Source organism: Momordica charantia (assembly GCF_013281855.1).
Source record: "Momordica charantia cultivar OHB3-1 chromosome 1 unlocalized genomic scaffold, Mcharantia_2.0 BLBB01000001.1, whole genome shotgun sequence".
NCBI lineage: Eukaryota > Viridiplantae > Streptophyta > Magnoliopsida > Cucurbitales > Cucurbitaceae > Momordica > Momordica charantia.
This window is the reverse complement of record NW_028275157.1, coordinates 2681140-2708559: the sequence shown is the minus strand read 5'-3', so window position 1 is coordinate 2708559 and position 27420 is coordinate 2681140. Positions and strand designations below refer to the sequence as shown.

Sequence of the window (27420 nt, the reverse complement as noted above, 5' to 3'; positions counted from 1 at the left end):
AATACACTAAACAGTCTCCACTAATCCTATGTCCTTAACATTTGAGGTATCTTGGGATAATTGTCCTTAGAAGAAATAACTTCATGTCTGAATAGTGCATTACCATTCTTCGAAGTTTGCATCAAATACGAAGCAACAAATTGTTAATAATGAGATCTCCGAGACAAACCAACATTTTGTCCTGACAATACATATTTAGGTCTTTTTAAGACATATTGAGATATTCCAAATTATTCATTTGGCATTTGTTAGGCAGTAAATTGTTTATGTTAGATAGCAATCTTACATCATTCTAGAGTAATATGTCATCCACGTAGAGAATGAAAAATGCCACTACATAATTAATAATCTTGTCTATACAAATCACATTGAACTTTAATCAAAGTGATAGGTTTTAATATCTTTATAAAACCTCATATTCTTCAAGATCTTTAAGGCTACTTCATCTCATAAATGAATCTTTTCACTTTACAAACGATTTGCTTATGATCTTAAGAAAGTGATCATAAAGTGAATCTCTTTAGTTTGATTCAGATGTTTGTAGACTAACATAAATTGTAATGCCCCATAATTTCAACAACACTCCCGAGGAAACGTTAACAAACTATCTCTCCCAAAAGCAAAAAATAACTAACAAAACCTGGGAAGTATGTATTTTATTCAATGACTAAAAAGAATCAACCTACCCTCAGCGTGCTAACGAAACATAAACTCCTGCTTTACCTACAGTATAATACCTAACACAAGTCTAATTAAACAAAAACATATGTTTAAATGAAAGTGCTCGCACTCATCAAAATAACACTAACTAGGCCGCCCCTAAACAACCCCTCACTAAGGCGTCCGAATAACTAAGAATGACACCAAACCATCCTAGCAATGAAAACAAAAGGTCTCACAGCCTAATAGTCCTTCCTCAATCAAGCCTCTTCTACGTCATCACCATGATCATAATTCTAATCTTCACCTGAAAACAATAATTTCAAAGGTGAGTATACAAAATACACCATAAGTAGCCACCTCTAACTACACACAACATGCTCAGAACACAACATTCGTTACAAAATATTAAACACGCATTCACGCATCGATAGATCATAACGTTTATCAACACACATATGCATTCAAAGTAACTCTCAAATTTGGGAGAGAAAAAAATAATTATTTCTCATATATCTTTAATAATAAAACCCTAACTCACCTTAAGTAGAGGTGAGAAACAAGCCAAAATAAAATCTATCACAATAATATACTAATTACAAATAATAAAAGAAAAATAATAAATAAGTATTTACAGTAACTATTTACTAAAAACACCATAAAACCAACACTCCCCCTCAAGCTGGTTTAAAGATATCTTCCATTGCCAGCTTGTTAATCAACTTATCGAATTGCATTTTTGCAGCTTGCAACTTCAAATTCAATTCCACAGGAGTTTGATATTTCTCCTTATCTTTAACTTCTTCGTCTTTCGCAGCTTGCAACTTCAAATTCAATTCCACAGGAGTTTCAGCTACCTTGCACCCAAGTAAACCTGTTTCTTCAAGTAAGTCAATAATGTATTTTCTTTGATTAACAAAGATCCCTTTTTTCGATCTAGCAAATTCCATCCCTAGGAAATATTTCAAAGTTCCCAAATCTTTAATTTGAAATTCACTAGCGAGTCTTTTCTTCAGAGAGGCCAATCCATCTACATCATTGCCTCTGAGAATAATATCATCAACATATACAATCAACACAACCATTTTGTCATTTCCACTATGCTTATAAAAGATAGTGTGATCTGCTTGACTTTGAAGGAATCCATAGCTAGTGACTGCTTTCTCAAAACGTTCAAACCATGCTCGAGGAGACTGTTTTAGACCATAGAAAGATTTCTTTAATTTGCACACTTTATTCTTTCCAATATCCATTTCAAAACCAGGGGGTAAATCCATAAATACCTCTTCTTCAAGATCTCCGTTGAGAAAGACATTTTTGACATCCAATTGGTAAAGAGGCCAATCTAAGTTAACAGCAACAGATAGAAGAACTCTAATGGAGTTAATCTTAGCAACGGGGGCAAATGTTTCCTGATAATCAATCTCATAGGTTTGAGTAAAGCCTTTAGCTACCAACCTTACTTTGTATCTCTCAATGCTACCGTCAGCATTGCATTTTATAGTGAAAACCCATTTGCATCCTACAGTTTTCTTCTCTCTTGGTAAATCTACAATGTCCCATGTGCAATTCAGTTTTAGAGCGTTCATCTCCTCCATAACTGCTAATTTCCAATTTGAATCATTTAGGGCCTCCTCAATATTCCTTGGAATAACCATGTTATTTATCCTAGAAGTGAAAGTTTTATGACTATCTGAAAGGTTTTCATATGAAAGATAATTAGCAATAGGATATTTAGTGTACCTATGAACACCTTTTCTAAGGGCAATGGGAATATCAAGATCAGACACATTAGGTAAGTTGTTTTGAATTGGGAGATGAAGTAGGAATAGTAGATGCGTTACCAGCATTTTCAGTATCATTCCTCGGAGTATTAGACTGGTTTAGTGACAAGTCAGCTCTCTGATCTTCATTCCTTTGATTTGGTCGCCTTCTAGTATAAACCTGAAGCTCAAGATTTTGATCACTAGGGTCATTTTGTAATGTTTCTCCCCCTGAATAAGAATTTTCTACAATTGGCATTGAGGAACTAGGGACATCAGGACCATCAGGACAAATGATATTAGGAATAGGGGTAGAGAGATCCCAAAAATTACCTTCATAACTGGATTCCTCCCCCTGAAGAGAATTTTGGGGAAAAAATGGCTGATTTTCTAAAAAAGACACATCCATACTGACATAAACTTTTTTTGTTGTCGGATCAAAACACTTGTAACCCTTCTGTGTGGAGGCATAGCCCACAAAAATGCATTTGACTGCCCGATGATCAAGTTTGGACCCAAAAAAACTAGGGATGTGAACATAAGTAGTGCACCCAAAAACTTTTTTCGGGAAAACATTCTATTAGACAATTCAAGGGAGTTTTAAATTTCAAAATTTTAGAAGGCATTCGATTTACTAGATTTGCAGCCGTGAGAATTGCTTCTCTCCACAAATATACATGCATTGAAAACATAATGGCACGAGAGACTTCAAGTAAGTGTCTATTTTTTCGTTCTGCAATACCATTTTGTTGAAAAAATTTCCCAAAGAGTCATTAAAATATTCTGTCCCATTATCAGAGTGGAAAATACTTATTTTTGTTTGAAATTGAGTTTCAATCATATGATAAAAATGAATAAACAAGCCTTTCACCTCAGATTTTTTTGTCATTAGATAAACCCAAGATAAACGTGTGTGATCATCAATGAAAGTTACAAACCAACGTTTTCCACTATGAGTTGAAATTTTTGAAGGCCCCCACACATCACTATGAATTAAATAAAAAGGTTTGGAAGCCTTATAAGGTTGAAAAAAATATGTCGAACGATGATGTTTAGCCAAAATGCAACTCTCACATTGAAAAATTGAACAGTCAACACCTTTAAATAAGGTTGGGAACAAGAATTTTAAATAGAAAAAAGTAGGATGACCTAGCCTACGATGCCAAAGCATTATTTTTTCACTAACAGAAGGAGAACTGACACTACTCAAGCCTTGAGCTTTTTTATTACTAGTTGGAAATTCATCAAAGAAGTAGAGACCATCGAGCATCCTAGCACGTCCAATCATCCTCTCCGAATCCTGATCCTGAAAGACACAATGAGTTTCAAAGAAAGTGACACGACAATTAGAATCTTTAGAGATTTTACTGACGGATAAAAGATTACATGCTAGTTTAGGAACATAGAGAATAGATTTTAAGGTAATAGCTTCAGTCAATCGAATAGTTCCTTTTCCTGCAATAAAAGAGAAACTACCATCTGCTATTCGAATTTTTCATTGCAATAAGTAGGAGAGTAAGACTGAAAGAGTTTAGAGGAACCAGTCATATGGTCGGAAGCTCCGGAATCGATAATCCACGGAGATGAATTAAGGCATGATAAAGCATGAGGATAATTACCTGATTGTGCCAAGGAAACACTAGGATTACCAGATGATGGAGTAGTCTTTAGCAGCTTCAGGAGTTGATCAACTTGCTCTTCACTGAACTGGTAAGAGTTAACAGTATTTGCAATAGAAGACAACTGACTGCCACCACTTCTCTCACCCGTTTTATTGCTCTTCCAGTTAGCTGGTTTTCCATGAAGCTTCCAGCAAGTTTCACAAGTGTGTCGAGATTTATTACAATAATCACACCATACACGAGGTTTCTCATTTCCCTTACTTTGATGATTTGATGCTTTATTTGCAAATGCTTCCGTCACCAATGCAGAGTCCTCAACAGTGTTGCTTGTACTTTTCTTACCGAGCATAACATTCTGACGACTTTCTTCACGGCGAACTTCAGAAAAGGCTTCACCAATTGTTGGAAGTGGCTGCTTACCAATAATTCTGCCTCTAACCTCATCAAATTCCACATTTAGGCCAACAAGGAATTTGAAAATTCGACTTTCTTCTACGATTTTCAAATAAAGTTTAAAATCATCTGAACATTTCCACTCATGAGTATCAAATGAATCTAAATCTTGCCAAATTCTTTTCAAAGAATTAAAATACTTTGTAACCGTATCTGTTCCTTGTCGAATCTCACTCAACTTTAGAGTCAGTTCAAAGACCTGAGACTGATTCCCTACATCAGAATACATCTCTTTCACATTGTCCCATAATTCCTTTGCAGTGGAATAACACATATAATTGGCACTAATCTCCTCATCCATGGAATTAACTAACCAAGTCATTACCATGGAATTTTCAGTGTCCCACGTAGTAAATAAAGGATCTTCTGCAGCCGGTGCTTTTTTATCTCCAGTAGTGTAACCAATTTTGCCTTGCCCACGAAGATACATCCGAACACTTTGGGACCAACAAAGGAAATTGTCTCCATTAAGCCGGATGTTAGTTATTTGGACAAGATGACCACTGGGGCTGAACCGGGTTTCAGAAATCTTAGAGTTATACGGCTGATCTGTTTTCTTTGAAGATACATCAACCATGGCTACTGATTCTCACCAACAAACCACAATGGTAGAAAAAACAGCAGCAAATAATAAAAAACGAGGTGGCGGCAGCGGCAACCGGCGGCGGAGGAACCCTAGGTGGCGACGGCAGGCGGCAACGACGAACCCTTAGGCAGTATCAGTAAACAAACAGCAGCGTCGAAACCCTAGAAGGGAGCGACGGCGACGAAGACCTGCTGCGAAATCGAGGGAGGTGGCAGCGGCGATGCAATCCCACGAACCTGTTGCGAAACTGAGGGAGGTAGCGGCGGCGATGCAATCCCACGAAGACCTGCGGCTGAAACCTGTAACCCGGCGGCAAACACAACCCGCGTCTGTGATCCGTAACCCACGAAGACGACGATCCGAAAAAACTCACTCTCCAACCCACGACGACAACGAGCTGACAATAGCGTCGGCGGCAATGTGTATGCAGCGGTCGACGACGGCGAAAGTGGGTGGCGGTGGGATTTAGGGTTAGGGTTAGGGTTTCAACCTCTTGGCTCTGATACCATCTCAAATTTGGGAGAGAAAAAATAATTATTTCTCATCTATCTTTAATAATAGAACCCTAACTCACCTTAAGTAGAGGTGAGAAACAAGCCAAAATAAAATCTATCACAATAATATACTAATTACAAATAATAAAAGAAAAATAATAAATAAGTATTTACAATAACTATTTACTAAAAACACCATAAAACCAACAGCAACCTCGACCACAAGACCCACTAGCCCCTAGCTCTCCCTAAGACATCTCACTACTTTAATTCTCCAAGTCTAACACTTTCGAATCGTATCGACCCTTGACCCTTTATACCCAACGCCCCGACACTCGACCTTTGACTAGTTTGCCCAAGGCCTCGAACTGTGCATCGACCCTTGACCTTTTATAACCAAGGCCTCAACAACTACTCAATGTGTTCGTTCTTGACCGCCACCACATCAAGGCCCAACACTCATCCCCCAACTAGATTCATCATGCCGACCCTCGACCTTTTATACCCGGAGCCTCGACACTCATCTTTACCAGAACTGACGTATCGACCCCCAACCTTTTATACCCAGAGCCTCAACACCCAGTAGTGACGTATCAGCCCCCAACCTTTTACACCTGGGGCCCTGACACTCATCCAACCTCATTCATAACAACCAACTCTACATTTCACTCCCAGCCTCCAACCATTATTCTAGAACACGCCCTTTAACCAAGCTAACAACATTAACTCTAACTCAACATTTCAACATACCAAAACATAAGGACACAAGCATACCATTTTCCACAACAGTCAGCATACTTTAACAAATCACATGACCACAACAAATAATCTTTAGCATACTTTTTATCTTACGCAAAGTATAGAAACAAAGCAGCACCCTCACAATAAGCAAACATATTTTTATCATCAAGTAATAACACACCACAATGAGTTCTCGACAATCAAATCAACAAATACCCAATTACATATATTCATTCAGCCACAACGGTTCAACAGATCCAACAACAATTAAGTTATCACAAGCAATGTCGAACCTACTCAACCAACTTCAACATTTATAGGAAAATAGCAAGATAAAGCTTCAATTTGCAAACAACAATGCACACACCCGCCCTTGGTACTACTTACACACTCCTAACCCTCATAGTTATTGTGTTGGTTCCACACCTAGGCATCCAATAAAAGAAATAGCATGTTAAAAAACCAATTTTCAGCCATAAAAATCTATTCTAAAGGGTTCTAAGGGTTCGTTACCACGAAACTGACTTCGTTTCGATGTGGGTAACTTAGATCTAGCTTGAACAAGGGTGGGTAACATAGATCGGGCTTCGAACGGGTGTGGGTCAATGCCAAAACGTCCCAGAATGCTACTGTTAGCGTCAGGGAGGGCAGGGCTGGACATTACAGATCTGGGTTGTTCAGGCCGCTGAGGACAAACCAACAAACCAACACTGGATCTACTCGTGAGCCACCTTAGTAGGTGTTCGCCGATGAGCTGGGTCGCTATTTGAGCTACTGGAGGCACCGGAACAACACGAACGACCGTTGTTGTTCGCAATCTATGCTCGGGCTACCGCAAAACTAATGCAATAACGTCGGAGGAAGGAGGCGTCGTTGGTTGCTAAGCTCGGGCCACCATGGGTCATGCGATTGAAGGGAAGACGCCGCATGAGGAAGACGAACCCCTCATCGTTGCTGCTGGGCGTCGGAAGCTATTAGACTCTATATATTCAATTCCATAGTTTGTATATTGGTTAGGCTTTTAGTTTGTTATAGTCTGTTACACTTCCCCTTTCTAGACGTGTATATATACTTTGATTCTGATGTGAATAAGATTATTCAAGAGAGTATTTTATTTTATATACTCTAATATGGTATCAGAAGTATAATTCTCTCTCTCTCTTCCATTTTCTCTGCTCTTGCGAATCATGACCACTGTCCCACCAGTTGATTATGTTCTTCCTCCGTCTAATCCGATTGGATCTTCTTCATCGGAATTACTTCAACCTGTTTCTGATTCTTCTTCTCAAAGTCCTTATTACCTTTATCACAGTGATAAATCTAATTTGGTTCTCGTTACGGAATTGCTCACCGATGACAATTACGTTTTTTGGAGTCGATCCATGCTCATTGCACTTTCCATCAAGAATAAGTTAGGGTTTATCGACGGTACGTTGCCACGACCTATTGATGCTCTTCTATCTGCCTGGACTCGCAATAATCATGTGGTTATTGCTTGGATTATTAATTCTATTTCGATTTCTGCAAGTCTCATTTTCTCTGATTCGACGCGCGATATTTGGTTTGATTTCAAGGAGCGATTTCAACACAAGAACGGCCTTAGAATTTTTCAACTCAATCGTGAATTGGCTACCATTATTGACAATCTATATCAATGTATTTCACTTGCCTTAAGAGTGTTTGGGACGAATACATTACATATCGCCCTGCCTGTTCCTGTGGAAAGTGTTCATGTGATGGAGTTAAATCTATGGAGGAATTTGTTCAATTTGAATACCTCATGTGTTTCTTGATGGGATTAAACGAGTCCTTTGCTTCTACTAGGGCTCAGCTTTTACTAATGGATTCGTCGCCTTTTATCAATAAGGCTTTCTCCCTTAGGAGGAACAACAACGTGCTATACCTCTTTTGCCAACTCCTAATGCAGCTGTAAGTCTTTCGGTGAGTACTCAATCTTCTCATACTTCATCGTCATTTTCTTCGGCTAGTCGATCTGGCAAGAGTCGTCCCATCTGTACACATTGTGGTCTCCAAGGACACATGATTGATCGATGTTATAAGCTACATGGCTATCGACAGAAAGGCGATCAGCACAGTTCGTCGTAGTCTGCTCCTTCGACAGTATCAACAGCATCTATGGCTTCCCCTGCCTCTACTAATGTTGTCTCTTCTATGAATCCAGTGGCTACAAGTTTGTCGACTGCTTCTTCGGGTGTCCCTGATACTTTAACTCAATGTCAAACTATTTTGGCTATGCTTCAATCTGTTAGGCCCCCAATTATAAAGACTTACCATAGAAAGGGCAAATGGATAATTGTGGGGGGAGAGGGCCCTAACGGCCAAGAGAGAGAAGTGAGGACCAGTGGGAACATGTAAGGGAAAGGGTCGTCACCTACAAGGCCAGGGGAATGTTGGGATGAGGGGATCATTCTAGACTTTTGTGCTTTTGTAGCTTTTGTTTGTAGGGAGAGATTACCCACCCTCTCGGATTGGTGGGTCTGTTTTGTGCCTATGGGCTCGTTGTTCTTGCTTTGTATTGCCTACGGGCTTAATCGAAAGGAGTAAAAGCAATAGTGGGGGGCTGTTACCTCACAAAGTGGTATCAGAGCGCGTCGATTCCGGGAACAATGACGGTCAAAGAGCTAGAAACCAGGTGTGAGGTGGTGGAGAAGGATGTTGCAGACATGAAGATCCAGATCACGTCGCTGCACCAAGACTTCGCTGAGCAAAAGAAGGTGCTCCAGGAGGTCAACATGACGCTGAAAGCATTCATTGCTCAAGTTATTCGGGGTACCTCGATGTCTTTGTTGATGGGGACTGGGGAGACTTCGGTGACAAAAGGCAAAACGGTAGAAGGGGAGAATCCGGAGAAAGAAGATGGAAACAGGGGGACGGATAAAAATCGCTTCAAGAAGGTAGAGATGCCTATCTTCGTGGGTCCGGAGTTGGAAGCGTGGATATTCAGAGCGGAGAGGTACTTCGAGATACAGAAGCTAACGGACGATGAGAAGATGATGGTTGCTATCATCAGCTTCGACGGCATCGCTCTAGCGTGGTATAGGTACACGAATAACCGAGAGAAGTTTCGTGACTGGAATGATCTCAAAGAACGCCTCAGGGACCGGTTCCATCCGGCGAAAGAAGGGAAGCAGTGTGCGCGGCTGTTATCCATCAAGTAAGAGGGGACGTTCGCGGAGTACCGACAGCTGTTTGAAGCATTAGCCGCCGCCCTCCCTCAACTCTCCGACGAGGTATTGGAAAGTGCCTTCCTAAACGGACTGGATCCAGTGATGCGAGCTGAAGTTCGGGCCCTAGAGCCCAAAGGCCTGGACCAGGTAGTCTGCAAGGCCCAACTTATTAATTATATCAATACGGCCAGTAAGGAAGCGGAGGGAATTATGACCGTTGACAAAAGCCAAAGTGGCCCCGTTCAAAACGGCCACCAAAACCCTAGAGGCAATCCCTACTCGCACTGTTACTCTTTCGAGCAAACAACCTAACCAAACTCAGGGAACGGGAGCGTCACAAGCAGCCAAGAAGGAACCACCCTTCAAAAAGCTATCGGAAGCAGAGTTTCAGAAAGGAAGGGAGCGTGGCCTGTGTTTCCGCTGTGAGGAGAAGTATACTGTAGGCCACAAGTGCAAGAACAGAGAGCTCAGAGTTTTTGTTCTGCACGACGACGAGATGTTCGAGCTGGAGGATGAGATGCAACAAGAGGACGCATCAGGGGAGAAGGGAAATGGTGAAACCCAAGCCGTCCAATGTCAGCTTAATACCATTGTGGGGATCTCTACCCCTAGAACAATCAAAGTTAATGGGGTGATACAAGGGCATGATGTGGTGTTACTGATAGACTGTGGGGCAACCCACAACTTCATCTCTCTCACTTTGGCTGATGAACTGAAGTTGGCAAAAACAAAAACACTCAACTATGGAGTAATAATGGGCTCGGGAGCAGCGGTCAAAGGGAACGGCGTCTGCAAGGGGATTGTCTTATCATTACCAGAACTGACGGTGATGGAAGACTTCCTTCCTCTAGAATTGGGGAAGTTGGATGTAGTCCTGGGAATGCAGTGGCTCCAAACGATGGGAAAAATGGAAGCAGACTGGCCAGCTCTTACACTACGTTTCGACAGAGGAGAAAAGAAAATAACTATCAGGGGGGATCCTACGCTGGCATGCATCGAGGTCTCAATGAAGAGGTTGGCTAAACAATGGGAGGCTCAAGACCAAGGCTATTTGGTAAAGATGAGGGCGCTCAATGCAGCTGAGAAGGGCTCAGTGGAGGCCCTAGAGGAATTACCCCCGGAAGTAGAGGAACTCATTCATGGTTACTTGGATATCTTCCAAAAACCCGAGGAGCTCCCACCCCACAAGACCATTGATCACCGAATTCCTCTAAAGGAAGGGCAAGGTCCAATCAATGTAAGGCCACACCGATATGCACACGCTCAGAAGGAGGAAATTGAGAACCTCATTAGTGAGATGTTGGAAGCGGGCATTATCAGACCTAGTGTAAGTCCTTTTTCGAGTCCGGTGATCCTGGTTAAGAAGAAAGACGGTAGCTGGCGTTTCTGTGTGGATTATCGCGCATTGAACCAAGCAACTGTTCCAGATAAGTTCCCTATCCCTGTGGTGGAAGAACTACTCGATGAACTACATGGCTCTATGATCTATTCCAAATTGGACCTTCGTTCGGGTTATCACCAAATCGGGATGGCAGAGGAAGATATGCACAAGACTGCCTTCCGGACACATGAGGGACATTATGAGTTCCTAGTGATGCCCTTTGGCCTCGCCAACGCCCCATCCACTTTCCAAGCATTGATGAACAACGTATTCCGACCCTTCCTTCGCAGGTGCATGTTAATATTCTTTGATGACATCTTGGTGTATAGCCCTGATTTGCCAACTCACCTCACCCATTTAACTATGGTCTTTAATCTGCTGAGAGATAATTCTCTCTTTGTGAATCTAAAGAAGTCTCAGTTTGCTGTGAGCCGTGTGGCCATTGCCAACCAACATTAAGGAACTCAGGGGGTTCTTGGGGCTCACTGGCTACTACAGGAAGTTTGTTTCCAACTACGAGATGATAGCCGCCCCCCTAACTCAGCTATTGAAGAAAGATGGGTTCCGATGGAAAAACCAAGCGACAGAGGCTTTCGAGACATTAAAGAGGACCATGATCACATTGCCGGTATTGGCATTGCCTGATTTCACCATTCCTTTTGTGATTGAGACGAATGCTTCAGGAACAGGGTTGGGAGCAGTTTTAACCCAGAATCAACGGCCAATTGCTTACTTCAGCCACACTCTATCACTTCAGAATCAGGCCAAGTCTGTATATGAAAGGGAATTGATGGCAGTTGTTATGGCAATTCAAAGATGGAGGCCTTACCTGTTGGGACAGAAATTAATTGTCCGCACAGATCAACAGGCCCTTAAACACTTGCTAGAACAGCAAATCGTCCCTCCTGAATATCAGAAGTGGATCTCCAAGCTGCTGGGATACGATTTCGAAATTCAATACAAACCGGGGCTAGAGAATAAGGCCGCAGATGCTTTATCAAGAATGCCAGCCACCCCTACCCTAGCAGTTCTATCAGCACTCGCAGTATTAGATGTAGAAGTTGTCAAACGAGAAATTGCTGAGGATCCACACTTCTCCAAAGTGTTAGCGGATCTGGATGATGACCCGGAGGGTATGGAGAAGTACCATGTAGAGCACGGGACTTTGTATTACAAAAATCGGTTGGTAATCCCCCGCACCTCATCTCTCATACCAGCGATCCTACAGATGTACCACAACTCAGTGGTAGGCAGGCATTCAGGTTTTCTCAAAACTTACAAACGACTCACGGGGGAACTCTTCTGGCCAGGGATGAAGGAAGATGTGAAAAGGCATGTGAGTGAATGCGAAGTGTGTCAAAGACACAAGACTGAATCCTTGGCTCCAGTTGGATTGCTCCAACCTCTGCCCTTACCAGATCGCATATGGGAGGATGTCACTATGGATTTCGTGGAAGGATTACCCAAATCCTTGGGGAATGACACCATCCTGGTGGTAGTAGACAGGCTGAGTAAATATAGCAACTTCATTCCACTATGCCACTCATTCTCAGCCAAGATAGTACTAATGGCTTTCATTAAGGAGATTGTAAGGCTGCACGAGTTCCCTAGGTCTATAATTTCGGACAGAGATAAGGTCTTCATCAGCCATTTCTGGACAGAATTATTTAGATTTCAGGGAACCACTCTGAAACGAAGCACTGCTTACCACCCCCAAACTGATGGGCAGACAAAAAGAGTTAATTGTTGTTTAGAAACATACTTACGTTGTTTCTGCAGTGAGAAGTCAAAACAATGGGGGAATTGGCTGGCATGGGCGGAGCACTGGTACAATACCACCTACCACAACTCTCTGGGCTCCACGCCTTTCCAAGCAGTGTATGGACGAGCCCCACCTCCCCTGATTTTGTATGGCAGTCAAAAGACGACAAATGCTACACTAGATCAGCAAATGATAGAAAGGGACATGGCATTAGATCGTTTGAAGGAACATCTATTGAAAGCCCAAGATCTTATGAAGAAGCAATCCGATAAGCGACGCAGAGAGGTCGAGTTTGTTGAGGGAGACCTCGTGTACCTCAAGGTACGTCCTTACAGACAGCTATCCCTAGCTAAAAAGAGGAATGAGAAGCTAAATCCCAAGTTCTTCGGGCCCTATACCATTTTGCAACGTATTGGGAAGGTCGCCTACCGCCTAGACTTGCCTGTCGAGGCTCGCATACACCCCATCTTTCATGTATCGCAACTCAAGAAGGCCATTGGAGCAGCCACGGCAACTCAGTTTATTCCTTCTCAACTGACCGAGGAGTGGGAATGGATGGTGGAACCTGATTCAGTGTTTGCTTATCAGACCAATCCCACCACGGGAGAAGTCGAAGCCTTAGTCAATTGGAAAGGTTTACCAGAAGAAGAAGTAACCTGGGAGTCTGTGCGCGACATCAACCAACAATTTCCTGAGTTTCACCTTGAGGACAAGGTGACAGTTGAAGGGGGGGTGATGTTAGGCCCCCAATTATAAAGACTTACCATAGAAAGGGCAAAGGGGTAATTGTGGGGGGAGAGGGCCCTAACGGCCAAGAGAGAGAACTGGGGACCAGTGGGAACATGTAAGGGAAAGGGCCGTCACCTATAAGGCCAGGGGAATGTTGGGATGAGGGGATCATTCTAGACTTTTGTGCTTTTGCAGCTTTTGTTTGTAGGGAGAGATTACCCACCCTCTCGAATTGGTGGGTCTGTTTTGTGCCTACGGGCTCGTTGTTCTTGCTTTGTATTGCCTACGGGCTTAATCGAAAGGAGTAAAAGCAGTAGTGGGGGGCTGTTACCTCACACAATCTCAACTTGCTACTGTGAAGCCTGATTCCACGAGCTCTTCATATCTGGCAGGTACATGTCCTAATGTTTCTTTGCCTTCATTTGCGACATCTTGTTGGATTCTTGATTCTGGGGCTTCCACACATATTTGTTTTTCTCGTGATCTCTTTACAACCCTTCTGCCTATATCTACGTATGTGATATTGCCTGATGGATCTCGTCTTCATGTCCTCTTTATTGGCACGGTGAAGCTTCTTGGTTCTATTATTCTCAAGAATGTTCTTTTTGTGCCTCAATTTCGCTACAACATGTTGTCTATTAGTGCTCTCACTGCACATGACTCTGTTTTTGTGCAATTCTATATTGATCACTGTACTATTCAGGAAAGGTCCACTTTGAAGACGATTGGCAAGGGTAAATTATGTGATGGACTTTATCTGCTCAATCTGTCTGATGTTCTGTCTCCAGTTTTGGTTAATGCTATCACAGTCCGAGATCAGACTACTCTGTGGCCTGCCAGGCATGGTCACTTATCTCATTCTCATTTGCTTGCCTTAAAAACCTGTTTACAGTTTGATATTTCTAAGATTCACCATGATGAGCCCTGTTCAGTTTGTCCTCTTGCCAAACAGAGACCTTTACCTTTTGTTTCACATAATCGTTTGTCTGCTCATGCTTTTGACCTTGTTCATGTTGATGTTTGGACCCCTTTTGCTACCCCTTCGCATGCTGGCTATTCATATTTTCTTACGATTGTTGATGATTGTACTCGTTACACATGGATTTATATGCTGCATAGGAAATCTGATGTACTGAATATTATTCCTCAGTTTTTCCAGCTTGTTCAGACTCAATATAATAAATGCATCAAAGTTTTTCATTCCGATAATGCTCCTGAATTGCATTTTGACAAATTTTTTAAGGACAAGGGTGTTATACATCAGTTTTCTTGTGTTGCCTGTCCTAAACAAAATTCTGTTGTGGAAAGAAAACACCAACATATCTTAAATCTTAAATGTGGCACGTGCTCTATATTTTCAGTTTCGTGTACCTGTTTCTTTTTTACAGCAGTTTTTTCTTATTAATCTAACTCCTTCTCGGCTTTTGGATTGGAATATGCCTTTTGCCTTGTTAAATGGCCATACTGCTGACTATTCTGTTTTAAGAGTATTCGATTCTCTGTTTTGCCTCCACATTGCCTTCACATCATTCTAAATTTGCTCTTCGTGCGATTCCTGCTATTTTTATTGGATATCCTCCTAGCATGAAGGCCTATCAACTTTTTGACATTCAGAATAAAAAAAAAATTGTTTCACGGGATGTTATCTTTCACGAGACTATATTTCCTTTCCACACTGTTACCATTGGATCGGTTCTCCCTGATTTTTTATCTGGGTTTTCTCTTCCCATCAATTCTGATGGTGTTTCTTCTGGGATGGATATTTCAGATTCTTCAGATGTTACTTGTTTCGGGGATGTACTTGCTACTAATGTTGCTGTTCATGACTCAATTTTGCATACTTCTCTTGATATTATTGCTATGTCCAATGGTCATTCAGCTGCCTCATCTGCCAATCCTCCCAGTCCTATGGATATGACTAGTCCTTCTCCTATGGATCTAATGGTCATTCAGCTGCATCATCTGCTAATCCTCCTAGTCCTATGGATATGACTAGTCCTTCTCCCATGGATAGTCATACAGTTGATGTCAATCCCCCAACCGTTGTTGACATTGATATAGTTGTACCTAATGATGTAACCCATCCTATTGAGTTGTCTAATCCCATTGTTATTACCAACCCGAGTTCAATTGTCTCTACCGACATAGTTGTCCATCTTTCGGCTCGAATTCAGCTGCTTCTAATGACATAGTTGCCCCATCTCTTCGGCGTTCCACTCCGGTTTCTAAGCCACCTTCTTACCTTCAGGATTATTATTGCAATCTTGCATCCTGTTCGCCTTTATCCGGTTTGTCTACGCAATATCCCCTTCATAAATATATATCTTATTTCCGGTTTCCTCTGATTTTAAGGCCTTTTCGCTAGGTGTTTCTACTCATTTTGAACCATAGTTCTATCATCAAGCTGTACGATAAGGGATGAGCTTCTTGCTATGGAGTCTAACAATACCTGGTGTGTTGTTCCTCTCCCTTCTGGAAAGCATACGATTGGGTGTAAATGGGTTTACAAAGTCAAGTATCGTGTTGATGGTTCTATTAAACGTTATAAAGCTCGTTTGGTGGCTAAAGGCATTACGCAACAGAAAGGTTTAGACTTTATTGAGACCTTTTCCCCATTGCCAAAATTGTAACTGTTTGTGTGTTGCTTACTCTTGCTGTTTCTAAACAATGGCCTCTTGTTCAGTTGGACATCAATAACGCTTTATTGCATGGGGATCTTTTTGAGGAGCCGAGGAGGTATATATGGATTTGCCTTTGAGTTATAAGCCTAAACATGAGGTTTCTTTTAAGGGGAAGCTTTTGGTTTGTCGGTCAAATAAGTCTATCTATGGACTTAAACAAGCCTCTCGCCAATGGTTTGCCAAATTTTATGATGTTTTGTTATCTCTTGGTTTTCATCAGTCCAAAGCTGATGATTCTTTGTTTGTTCGTGGTTTGGGGCCTACTTTTCTTGCTATTCTTGTATATGTAGATGATATAATCATTACAGGAGCTTGTTCTGATGATATTGATAAATTGAAGGGTCTTCTTCCTGCTGGATTCAAGCTCAAAGACCTTGGTTCTCTTCAATATTTCCTTAGTCTTGAACTTGCCCGCACCTCTCTTGGTCTTTTTGTATCACAGCGGCACTACACTCTTCAACTACTTGAAGATGCTGGTCTTTTAGCTTGTAAACCAGCCCATCTTCCTATGGATCCCATGATGAACTTACAGTTTTCTGATGATGATTTACTTTTTGTACTTTCGTGTATAGACAATTGGTTGGCAAGCTTCTTTATTTGACAATTTCGCGCTCAAATATTGCATTTACAGTTCACAAATTAAGTCAATTTGTTTCACGGCCTTTTAAATGTCATCTTGCTGTAGCTTATCATCTTTTACGCTATTTGAAAAATGCCCTGGGTCAAGGGATTTTTCTTCCTGCTTCGTCTTCGTTTCGGTTGAGAGCTTTTGCAGATTCGGATTGGGTTTCTTGCCTGGATTCCTGACGTTCTACTACGGGTGTCTGTGTTTTCATGGATGATGCACTTGTTTCTTGGAAGACTAAGCGGCAAACAACCATTTCCCGTTCTTCAGCTGAATCAGAATATAGAGTGTTGGCTATAGCTTCATGTGAACTGGTGTGTCTTTCTCATCTCATGACTGACTTACAGATTCCAGTCTCTACTCCTGCTCTTATATTTTGTGATAATGAAGCAGCTATTCATATTGCTTCAAATCCTAATTTCCATGAACAGACGAATTGGATTGTCATTTTACTCCTGATAAAGTTTTGGACGATTTCATCAAACTTTTACCCATACGCTCTCATTTACAGCTTGTCGATCTCTTCACCAAGGCGTTGCCAACTGTTAGGTTCTTTCCGTTATTATCCAAGATAGGAGTCATTGACATTTACTCTCCATCTTGAGGGGGAGTATTAGACTTTATATTCAATTTCATAGTTTGTATATTGGTTAGGCTTTTAGTTTGTTATAGTCTGTTACACATCCCCTTTCTACACGTGTATATATACTTTGATTCTGATGTGAATAAGATTATTCAAGAGAGTATTTTATTTTATATCCTCTAATAGAAGCACAGGTGGAGCGTCACCGAAAAGTTACACCGTTCGTGGTCGCTGTTCATCGAAGAAGAGGCTGAAGAAGAAGAAGACACGGGAGGGGGCAACTAGGGCAAGGAAAGGAAGAAGAAGGTTGGGGGGAAAGGCTACACGTGAAAAGGAGGGGAAGAAACAAAATTAGGGGTTTTTTTCTATTCTTTTTTCTTCATTTGCTTTAAAACTGAAAAGCCCAATTACCCAATTTTAAAAGAATGCCAAGCTAAAATAAAACTAACGGCCCTAAACAAAAAGCCCAAAGAACACCTCAGTAATTAAATAAAACTCACAAAAAAAACTACACAAATTAAAATTGAACAAAATGAAATAAATTAACTATGGATAAAACCACGAGACTCGAGATTAAACTGACCTAAGTAACTTGGGCCGTTACAGACTCCCCCCTTCAAAAACTTTCGTCCTAGAAAGTTCGATGAGCCCAGGATACTTGGCTTTGATCTCATCCTCCCTTTCCCAAGTAGCTTCTGCCACCAGGTGATTTCTGTAACAACCGAAAAAAATATAAATATATATATATTTAAATTATTATTATTTTTTAGTTGTTTTCTTTTATTTTCTCAAAGATAAACCTTTTTGGTTTAGAAATTATTTTTTAAAGATAATTTCTTCTTAGAATTTGAAAAAAATAAAAAGAAAGAGTTTTATTAAATCTTTATCTTTTTATTATCCTTTTTAAATAAGGATTCATTAGGATTTGTTATAAAAGCCCTTAAACCTAGGTTTTATTTTCTTAAACTGTTAGACCTAGTTTTCTCTCAAAAGAAAAAGAAAAGAAAGGAAGAAGAGTTTGGTATTTTCTCTCAAAGATCGGTAAGATTTTCTTCTCATTGTTTTAGTTTTATTTTTCTTGATTTGTAGTTCTTTAATTCAGTTTATTGGGAAAAGTTTTGAGATCTTTGTTTCTTAGAATAAAAGATTTTAAGGACTTTTTATCCTAAAAATTTTTCAAAATTTTTGGTTTGAATCTTTTTGTTTATGAGACTGTTTTTTGGTTATTTTGAGACTTTTTTTGCATAAAAAGTTTACCTATTTGTATCCTATAAATTATAGTCTGTTGTTATGATTTTTACATGAAAAATTATATGTTTTTACCAAATTTTAAAGGTTTTCTATAAAGTTTTCAGATCTTATTTTTCTATAAAAATCAATAAATTGTTAATTGTTTTATGGAAAATTCTTGGAAGTTTTATTTTATAAAACAGAAAATTTTTCAGATTTAAAATCCCCAAATTTTCAATTGTTTAGAAGGTTTTTAAGCTGGTTTTATTGAGAAATGTTTTGTAAATTTTGTTCGTATTGATTTATATCGATTCTTCTAGTTTTAAAATTTGTTATTGTTGAATTTAGAGGCTTTTTAACCTAGTTTTCAGATCTGGTTTTGTAGCCCCAAATCCATACTTTCCTAATTATTTTACATAAAAAAGTGTTTTGAATGGGAAAATTGGGTAGATAGGATTTGAGTTAGTAATTGGTTGAATTTTAAATCCTTGGATAGGATTTAACAATTGATTTTGGATATTGGTTGTTTCTAGGCCTCTAAGTTGACATCTACCAAAGAATAAGTTAATTAGATTCTTAGGATTTCTGAAAGAAGTAAGTAATTTACCATATCCCTTCGAAAAGTGTTGTAAGTGATTTGTCGTATTTCAAAAACTAAAATGTATTTTAGATTTGATAGGAAGATTTGAAATTGATATCTTGCATATGAAATTGAAGTTTTATTATAGATTTGAAAACTAATTTCGCAATTGAAATTATGTTTATTTGCAAAGTATTTGAAGTATTCTTAGATGATTTGATAAAGTTTTGTTTAAATGTATTTAAAGGTTTGAAATAGATATTTTGTTTATTTGTGAAATATTTGAAATCATGTTTTGGGATGATTGATAAAGTTTGTTTTAAATTATTTCAATGTTTTGAATTAATTTAATATTGAAAGTAAGTATTTGTTTTGCATTTTATTTGAAAGATATTTTGATTGATTTCATAGGGCTATCCGGATATGTCATGATTTTGTTTTGAGGAACGTTTTGCTTATTTGGAGTAGTAGCCTAATTTGGAATTGATGGATTTCTGTTCTAGCTTATTTGTGGGGAGACACTTTTGTGGTTTGGCATTCCTTGGGAATGAAGATTCATGTGTGTGTTATTCACTCACATGGCCTCACACTTAAGTAACTATGTTCTGGTCAATATTATTTCAACAACTCTGTTCTGGTCGATATTAATTCGACAACTCTGATAGAAGCTTCTGATTGATTTGGTGTTACCGACGGGTAACCACATATGTTCTGTAGGCTACCCAAATAATGCAACATTTCACTCTGATTTTGAAAGTATGAATGAATGTAAGATTGTTTTGAATGTTTGAATGATTTAGTTATTCGAAAGTTTGAAAGTTGTACCAAATGTTTTAGAAGGAATTTTGAAGGTTTTGATTGGAAGAAAGTTTGTTTTGAAGGATTTTGAGTTTGATCAAATAAAAGTTCGTTTTGAATGAAAGAAAGTTTGTTTTGAAAGAATGAAAGTTTGTTTTGATTGACTGAAAATTTTACCTTATTTGAAGACTTTGTTTCTGAAAATTTAATTTGTTTTGAAAGTTTTGAAAATTGTATTAAATATTTTAAAGGACTTTAAAAGTTTTGATCTGTTCGTATTTTTTTTTACGAATGTTTTGAAAGGAAAATGAATTTTGAAATTCGATATGGAAATTGTTTATTAAGTATTTTTGTACTCATCTTTGTTTTCCTAAATATTTTTCAGATGAAGGATTGAATGATCGTTCCGGTAGAAGGTGAAGTTTAGCATACTGGCATGAGTTTGAAAGTCATCCTCCTATTTAGTTAAGTTAGTTTAGAAAAATTCTGTAAAGAAATTGCTTCCGCTGAATAATTTTAGTTCTTAAGGTTTCTTGAAAGTTACGTTTCTGCATTTTGTCAGAATGACCGTATTAAAAAATACGGGTTGTTACAATTTCTTTACGGAACCATCACCAAGTCAATCGCCCGATTCCTCAACATCTTGGTTTCCTTTGATAAGATCTCAACAGATACTTCTTCGTAGCACAAAGCTTCATCTAACTACAATGGTTCGGGATCCAAAACATGAGAAGGGTCATGGACATACTTCCTTAGCATGGACACGTGAAACACATTATGCACCACAGCCAACGATAGAAGCAAGGCCAATCTCTAAGCTACTGGGCCAATGCTTTCCAAGATCTCAAAAGGTCCAATATACCTTGGACTGAGCTTCCCTTTCTTACCAAAGCGTAGGACTCATTCACCGATGCCACACGAAGAAAAACTTGGTCGCTGAAGCTAAATTCCAACTCCTTACGTTTAATGTATGCGTAACTTTTCGGTCGGCTTTGAGCAGTCTACATCCGCGCCCTGATCTTTTGGATGGCACCATTAGTCATATGCACCAATTCTGGTCCCAACAGGACTCCCTCACCAACCTAAGCCCAATGAACTGGAGACCTGCACTTTTTCACATACAAAGCTTCATATGGAGTCATTCTAATTGTTGTTTGATAACTATTGTTGTAAGCAAACTCTATCAATAACAGGTGATTGTCCCAACAACCACCGAAGTCCATTATGCAGACTCTCAACATGTCTTCCAAAATCTGATTAAAAGGCTCAACTGACCATTGGTTTGGGGATAGAATGTTGTACTAAAATCAAGCTGAGTCCCAAGTGCATGATGCAAACTTCGCCAAAAAGTTGACGTGAAGCGAGGGTCACGATTTGACACTATGGATACTAGTATGCCATGGAGTCTAACTATCTCCTGCAAGTAAAGCTCCGGCCACTTTTCCACTGTATAGGTGGCTTTGTCTGGCATGAAATGAGCAGACTTTGTGAAGCGATCCACAATCACCCAAATCACTGTGTACCCCTTTTGACCGTTCCCGATAATCCTGTAATGAAATCTATGGCCACATTGTCCTGTATGCTTAAGGGTTGTAACAACCCGGTAGGTCTCAGCCTTGAGGCCTTCACCTGCTGGCACGTCAAGCACTTACTAACAAATTGGGCAATTTCTCACTTCATATTGTGCCACCAATAATGCTTCTTGAGATCCTTCTACATCTTGGTACTACCAGGATGCACTGACAACAGGGTATTATGTGCCTCTGCTAGCAAGTCCTTCCTCAAATGAAAGTTTCTTAGCACGAACAGTCTTCCTTGATAAAGGAGTGTCGCATCTTCTAAAAGAGTGTAATCCCCTTTACCCACCATACTAAAGCCTTTGGTTAAGCTGGGATCATCTTTTGGGCAACGATGATCTGTTATCTTAAAGTGGGTTCAACCGAGAGTCGAGTTAACATTTCCCAAAACATCTTCCACTGCTAATTTCACTTCGTAATGGTCCAACTCAACTAGCACTGGACTATAAGATACTGCCAAGGATGCTACGCTTGCAACTTTTCTACTAGGTGCATCAACCACCACGTTGCCTTTCCAAGATGGTAACTGATCTCACAATCATAGTCCTTTACTAGTTCTAGCCACCTTCTTTGCCTTAGATTGAGCTCATTTTGAGTGAAGAAGTATTTCAAACTTTGATGATTCGTGAAGATCTGAATTATTTTTCCATAAAGGTATTGTCCCCATATCTTTAAGGCAAACACTATTGCTACAAGTTTCAAATCATGGGTGAGGTAGTCACGTTCGTGCACTTTTAACTGTCGAGAGGCATAGGCAACAACCTTCCCATGCTGCATCAAAACGCAACCCAAGCCTTTCCGAGAGACGTCACTATACACCACCAAGCCTCTGATTCCATCAGGTACGGTTAGCACAAGGGTCGTGATCAGTCGTTCCTTCATTTCTTGGAAACTTTTCTCGCCCATGTCGCTCTAAACAAAAGTGACATTCTTACGGATCAACTGAGTCAACGGTACAGCTAAACGAGAAAAATCTTGGACAAATCTTTTGTAATAGCCAGCTAGCCTAAGAAAACTACGGAATTCTATCACTGTGTTGGGCCTTGGCGAACTACTGATTGCCTCTACTTTGACAGGGTCTACTGCAATGCCCAAGAAAAGCCACCTTGTCCAGCCAGAACTCGCACTTCAATGAACTTTTTATTTTTCCCTTGAAATTATGCGTCTTGATTTTTGAATGCCATACAATTTTGCAATCTTAAAATCCTTGCTAGGAAATGACTTTTCATCACTAGAACTTTTAGCCATTCTAGTTTTTAAAAATATTTAGAGAAACTGTCATTTAATTACCAAGCCTCACAGTAACAATTCATTACCTGGTGGCCATTTATGCCAGCCGCCATTTTCAATCATCGTCTTTACTCAAGGAAGGTTGCTGATGTAACTCCAAGTTTGAACCGAGGCTGCCGTTCTGTTGCTGTACGAAATCAAAATTTTACAAATGAAATTCTAAACAAGCTTTCTTATTTAATATTTGATAAGAAGGTACAATGCTCACTGGTTTTTCCATCCAATCTTCTTACATCGTCAAAGATCCCAAAGATTAACCTCCATACTCTTCCGGAGCTTATGGAAAGGCAATGTTCAAATCATTTATGCCAACAAGTAGACAACGTGTTACATGTTCTCGGTTCACCCTCCAAACAATTTACAGCTTTCACTTCCATCCATTGTAGAAGAGGTAGTGCGGCCACACGCTGGATGACCTATTACATAAAACAGGTAATCTACAGCACAAATTGAATGAGTTGAGAAACACTTGCCAACCAATCTTATAGGTATTTACAGCAAATGGATTTTGAATTTTATTCTTACTAACAAATGATACAACAGTGCAAAAACCCAAGTGCTCTACACGAAAAAAAATTCTCTGTTTGTAAATGATTGAATCAATTACAATTGGAAACTCACTGTGCCTTAAAATTGGTTTAACCTCCTCGCCAGATATCTCTTAGATCAGCTTCATAAAGGTCAAAAGAGTACAAGGTTCAGAAAGGAAATCCCCTACAACAGTTCTTCTTTGAGGTTTCTGCCAAACGCTTGACGCCTTTTGCACTTTGATAGAATTCCATCAACTCATCAGCAACAACTTTCGGTTGACTGTTTACAAATGTCTTCAAGAACCTTTTCTCTGTCATCCTAAGGGCCCTGAGCATTGCACGGCCTTTGATCTGCAAATGCAGACCCATTTCCTCCATCTTTCCAGAGAGAAGCACCCGTGGCTTCAAGACAGCTTCCAAGTTAAAATATAATAAAAAGGGATAGTTAAGAATAACTTTAGCAGGCAACTTCAACGTGCACAAGATGAAAGTCATGTTCCTTTGCACTTTATCAACTGATAGAGTCAAGATAAGGGGAGATCGTCCAAGAAGAGCAAAAATCTCATCATCTGTGAAACCAAACTTTTCCAAATTGGCAACCTTTTGACGGATTGTTTCAAGCCGTGAGATACCCATAATTGTAACAACATATTTGTACATCTTATCACCCTTTGAGAGTCCTGTTTTTTGTATGTATTCCAGCTTCTCATCATTAAATGAACTTCTTGGGATCAATGTGGGGCGAGATATAAGCATGAGAATCAAATCCTTTTTACTAAGCCCCATTTCTTCATACAGCGAAATTACTGGTTTGATTCTATTATGGAAATCATAAGTAAGAAGTGAGGGGTTTCTTACAATGGCTTTAATAAGAACTTCCTTAGATTCAAACATTTTTAAGAAAAACTCAATTCGGTCATGGAAGTTGTTGTTGATCCGACATTTGAGGAACCGAGGGCGACAATTGATGATCTTAACAAGGTCAGGAGATGTGATGCCTAGGCCTTTTAGAAGATGGAGTTTGTTTTGTAGTTGTTTCAAGTCACTCCTGCGCAAAGAAGGCCCACGTGCAAAGATCTTCGCAATATCATTATCAGTACAACCCCATCTCCGAAAAACTTCGGAAGAGTCATTGGCATGTGCTAACGTCCCTTTTCCCACCCCTTCAACTTGGTTGGCACTTACAGTTGAACAAGTGGCAACCCTTAAGTTTTGCGAAGCTTCTAAAGGTTGGTTTCTCAAAATGGATGCAAATGCTTGCCTCGAACATAGTAAGTACCGAAGCTTGAAAAAAGCCTCGACTTTGGTTTTCATATCAACTTTACAATTCTGGAATCGCTAACAATCAATAAAAAGCAAAAAGATTAGCCTCAATTAAACCACAATGTGGCATTTTATTTTTCATCATTAAGTATATGAATCTCCACCCATTCATCACTCCATACAATCTTCAAATAAAATTTCATAAAGGAATATAGAATAAGAGGGAAAGATTGTGTGCTTGTATCTGCATGTGTGAGTTTGTGACTTTATTGCCATCCATGGTAGATGAACACATTTTTCAGGGCTTTAATAACAAATGCCAACTCAATTAAAATTTTTGTAGAAGTTCTTATTTCCAAAATTTAAGTCAAAATGTTCTTTTCCTACCATAATGATTCTAAACTTAATCTACCTTTTTAACACTGAATTATAACTATCTTCCATTCCCTCTTTTATCCCAACTTTTCAAATTAGAAGTGACTCAATCAGGAGAAAGTTTTGGACGGTCCAGAAAAAAGTTTCATTGTAATTTTTCTTGAACCCGCCAGAAAAGGTCTGTCCGCATTATAACATGCAGACTAAATTAGATTAGATTACAAGGAAATATATCCCAATAGATAAGAAAATTTGAATTATTTTGCCATACCTCGATTATCTAAGCAAGATACCCCGTTATTTTTTCAAATGCCCCTACCCAATCTAATTACTAAAAATGAACTGGAGATCTGCACATAGTGTCAGATCGGGACCCTCACTTCACGTCAATTTTTTGGCAAAGTTTACATAATGCACATGGGACTAACGCACATGGGACTCAGCTTGATTTGAGTACAGCATTCCATCCCCAAACCAATGGTCACACTAAACTTTTGAATCAGATTCTAGAAGACATGTTGAGAGTCTACATAATGGACTTCGGTAGTTGTTGGGACAAACACCTGTTCTTGGTAGAGTTTGCTTACCACAACAGTTATGAAACAACAATTGGAATGGCTCCATATGGAGCTTTGTATGGGAAAAAGTAACAACAATTGGAATGGCTCCATATGGAGCTTTGTATGGGAAAAAGTGCGGATCTCCCGTTCATTTCAAAAGCTTTGGAATGGTTGCTTGGCTTAGCTTTCATTCCACCTACATAACTTCTTCAAAGGGTTTGGAATGGTTGCTTGGCTTAGCTTTCATTCCAGCTATAAATATAACTTCTTCAAAGACATGCAAAATCATGGGTTGAAATTCTAACCCAACCAAGCCAATCTACTCATCTACTATGTACATTTTAAAAAGAAAATGTGCTAACTATCAATTGAATGAATCTGTTTTCTTCTTTAAAATCTGAACAAAAATGCGGAAATTTGTCGTATAAATTCAATTGCAGAGCCAAAAGGGGTGGGGGGTTTGATGGACTTCAATTAACCGACTAGAGAAAAAGTTTCTCTGAGTCGATTATGAATTTATTGAGGGAATTTTCAGCATTCTGATAGATATCATGAGACAAGAATTAGACAATGTCATTACACTACATAGTAGAAAAACAGAAACTAATAACATAGACCAGGTAGCAGACGGCAAATCACAAGTCAGCACACAACTACAATTGACCAGAGCATTACTAGAAAAAGAAAGATGGGCGAGAGAGGAAGAGGAAGGCAAGAGGAAAAAGCTTACCAGAAAGAGCGAGGGAGGTCGAAACCGAAAGAGAGGCCGCCGGAGAATGGAAGCAATAAATAGACTGAGTTCAGGAAGGAACCCTTAATGTAGAGATGTCAAAAGATTGCACCAGGGTAGATTGATGCAACAGAAAATCCAAAATCGCGACACGATAGACTGAAATCAGAGATGGAGAGACGCTATCTCGCTAGTAAGAACAAGGATGCGGCTTTTTGGCAAAATGCCCTTTGTCAACATAGTAATGATAATTGTTCAGGGAACAACGCCACCGCTGAGAACCAACCAACACCGAATCTACTCGTGAGCCGCCTTCGTGGGTGTTCGCCGAGGAGCTGAGTTGCGTTTCAACTGCTGGAGGACGCCGTAACACCACGAACCACCTTTGCTGTTCGCGATCTGTGCTCGGGCCGCGGCAAAACTGGTGCAGTAATGCCGGAGGAAGGAGGCGCCGGTGTGGGTCGTGCGATTGAGGGGAAGACACCGCACGAGGAAGAAGAACCCCTCGTCGCTGCTGCTAGGCTTCGGAAGCACGGGTGGAGCGTCACCGGAGAGTTGCGCCGTTCGTGGTCACTGTTCGCAAAAGAAGGGGCTGGAGAAGAAGACGACACGGGAAAGGGCGACTAAGGAAAGGAGAGGAAGAAAAAGAAGAACGTTGGGGGAAAGGCTAACGTGAAAGGGAGGGGAAGAAACAAACCAAGGTTTCTTTCCTATTATTTTTGCTTATATTTATTATTGTTGAACGAAAAACCCGAGTAGGACTCGTGTCCGCCTTAGAGGGGCGGGGGACCACATACAGTTACTTCTCACAAGTTGGCATGACCGAACAAGACACATGTCCGCTCACAAAGGGAGATTGGACCACAAACGGTTACGTGTTGTACGTGATCATAACAAGAGACGCATGTTACTAGTAGGGCGAGTACACCCTACAGCCACAGGCGACAAGCTCCAAGGCTGCAAGTGGTGGTGCACCCATGGCTGTCGGGAAGCGTGCTCCGTGATGATACACATACAACGCGTTGCACTCCGGCCACCTCTAATCGTCGTCCTTCCTAGTCGGCCACCTAGGTCTATAAAAGGAATGACCCTCATCCTTACCAAGTAGGTGAAAAACGTGTCACTCACACTTAAGGTGTCTTTTTCCTATTTTATATTCCTATCACCGACTTAATTGTTTGAGTGTAGTAGGTAGGACACCGCACCGGTGTCGAGTTCT

The 27420-nt window shown here is 40.1% G+C and overlaps 3 protein-coding genes across 5 annotated transcripts; 1 reads left to right on the top strand and 2 right to left on the bottom strand.

The window, feature by feature from the left end:
- Nucleotides 1-521: 521 nt before the first annotated feature.
- LOC111024679 (uncharacterized) lies at nucleotides 522-27203 on the bottom strand. Of its 3 annotated transcripts, none has more exons than XR_015792982.1 (6): nucleotides 26202-27203; nucleotides 23365-24611; nucleotides 22952-23159; nucleotides 22770-22870; nucleotides 17852-17980; nucleotides 522-967 (listed from the first exon to the last, which is right to left on the bottom strand). XR_015792982.1 is itself a non-coding variant. In XM_088127964.1 (2 exons), the coding sequence occupies exon 2, from the start codon at nucleotides 24585-24587 to the stop codon at nucleotides 23442-23444; it is 1146 nt and encodes a 381-aa protein (XP_087984090.1). In that variant the 5' UTR covers nucleotides 24588-24611; nucleotides 26202-27199; the 3' UTR covers nucleotides 23202-23441. The 3 variants fall into 3 exon arrangements, 1 of the variants encoding a protein (XP_087984090.1); XR_002603381.2 differs by having other exon boundaries at nucleotides 523-967; nucleotides 22977-23159; XM_088127964.1 differs by lacking the exons at nucleotides 522-967; nucleotides 17852-17980; nucleotides 22770-22870; nucleotides 22952-23159 and having other exon boundaries at nucleotides 23202-24611; nucleotides 26202-27199.
- Nucleotides 1338-5075, bottom strand: LOC148213085 (uncharacterized). Its single transcript, XM_088123158.1, has 5 exons — nucleotides 3965-5075; nucleotides 3796-3878; nucleotides 3610-3729; nucleotides 2505-2778; nucleotides 1338-2353 (listed from the first exon to the last, which is right to left on the bottom strand). Exons 1-5 carry the CDS (start codon nucleotides 5073-5075, stop codon nucleotides 1338-1340), a joined length of 2604 nt encoding a protein of 867 aa, XP_087979284.1.
- LOC148213084 (uncharacterized) lies at nucleotides 9610-11347 on the top strand. The gene is made up of 2 exons (XM_088123155.1): nucleotides 9610-9654; nucleotides 9830-11347. The coding sequence occupies exons 1-2, from the start codon at nucleotides 9610-9612 to the stop codon at nucleotides 11345-11347; spliced, it is 1563 nt and encodes a 520-aa protein (XP_087979281.1).
- Nucleotides 27204-27420: the final 217 nt, after the last annotated feature.

Coding starts and splice junctions, on each gene's coding strand:
- LOC148213084 (XM_088123155.1), top strand. CDS start 9,610: ATGCGAGCTGAAGTTCGGGCCCTAGAGCCCAAAGGCCTGGACCAG. Junction 9,655..9,829: donor AGCCCAAAGGCCTGGACCAG/GTAGTCTGCAAG, acceptor AACCAAACTCAG/GGAACGGGAGCGTCACAAGC.
- LOC148213085 (XM_088123158.1), bottom strand. CDS start 5,075: ATGGTTGATGTATCTTCAAAGAAAACAGATCAGCCGTATAACTCTAAG. Junction 2,779..3,609: donor GTAGTGTCAGTTCTCCTTCT/GTTAGTGAAAAA, acceptor AATTCTCTTCAG/GGGGAGGAATCCAGTTATGA. Junction 2,354..2,504: donor GAATGATACTGAAAATGCTG/GTAACGCATCTA, acceptor AAAACCTTTCAG/ATAGTCATAAAACTTTCACT.
- LOC111024679 (XM_088127964.1), bottom strand. CDS start 24,587: ATGAAAACCAAAGTCGAGGCTTTTTTCAAGCTTCGGTACTTACTATGT.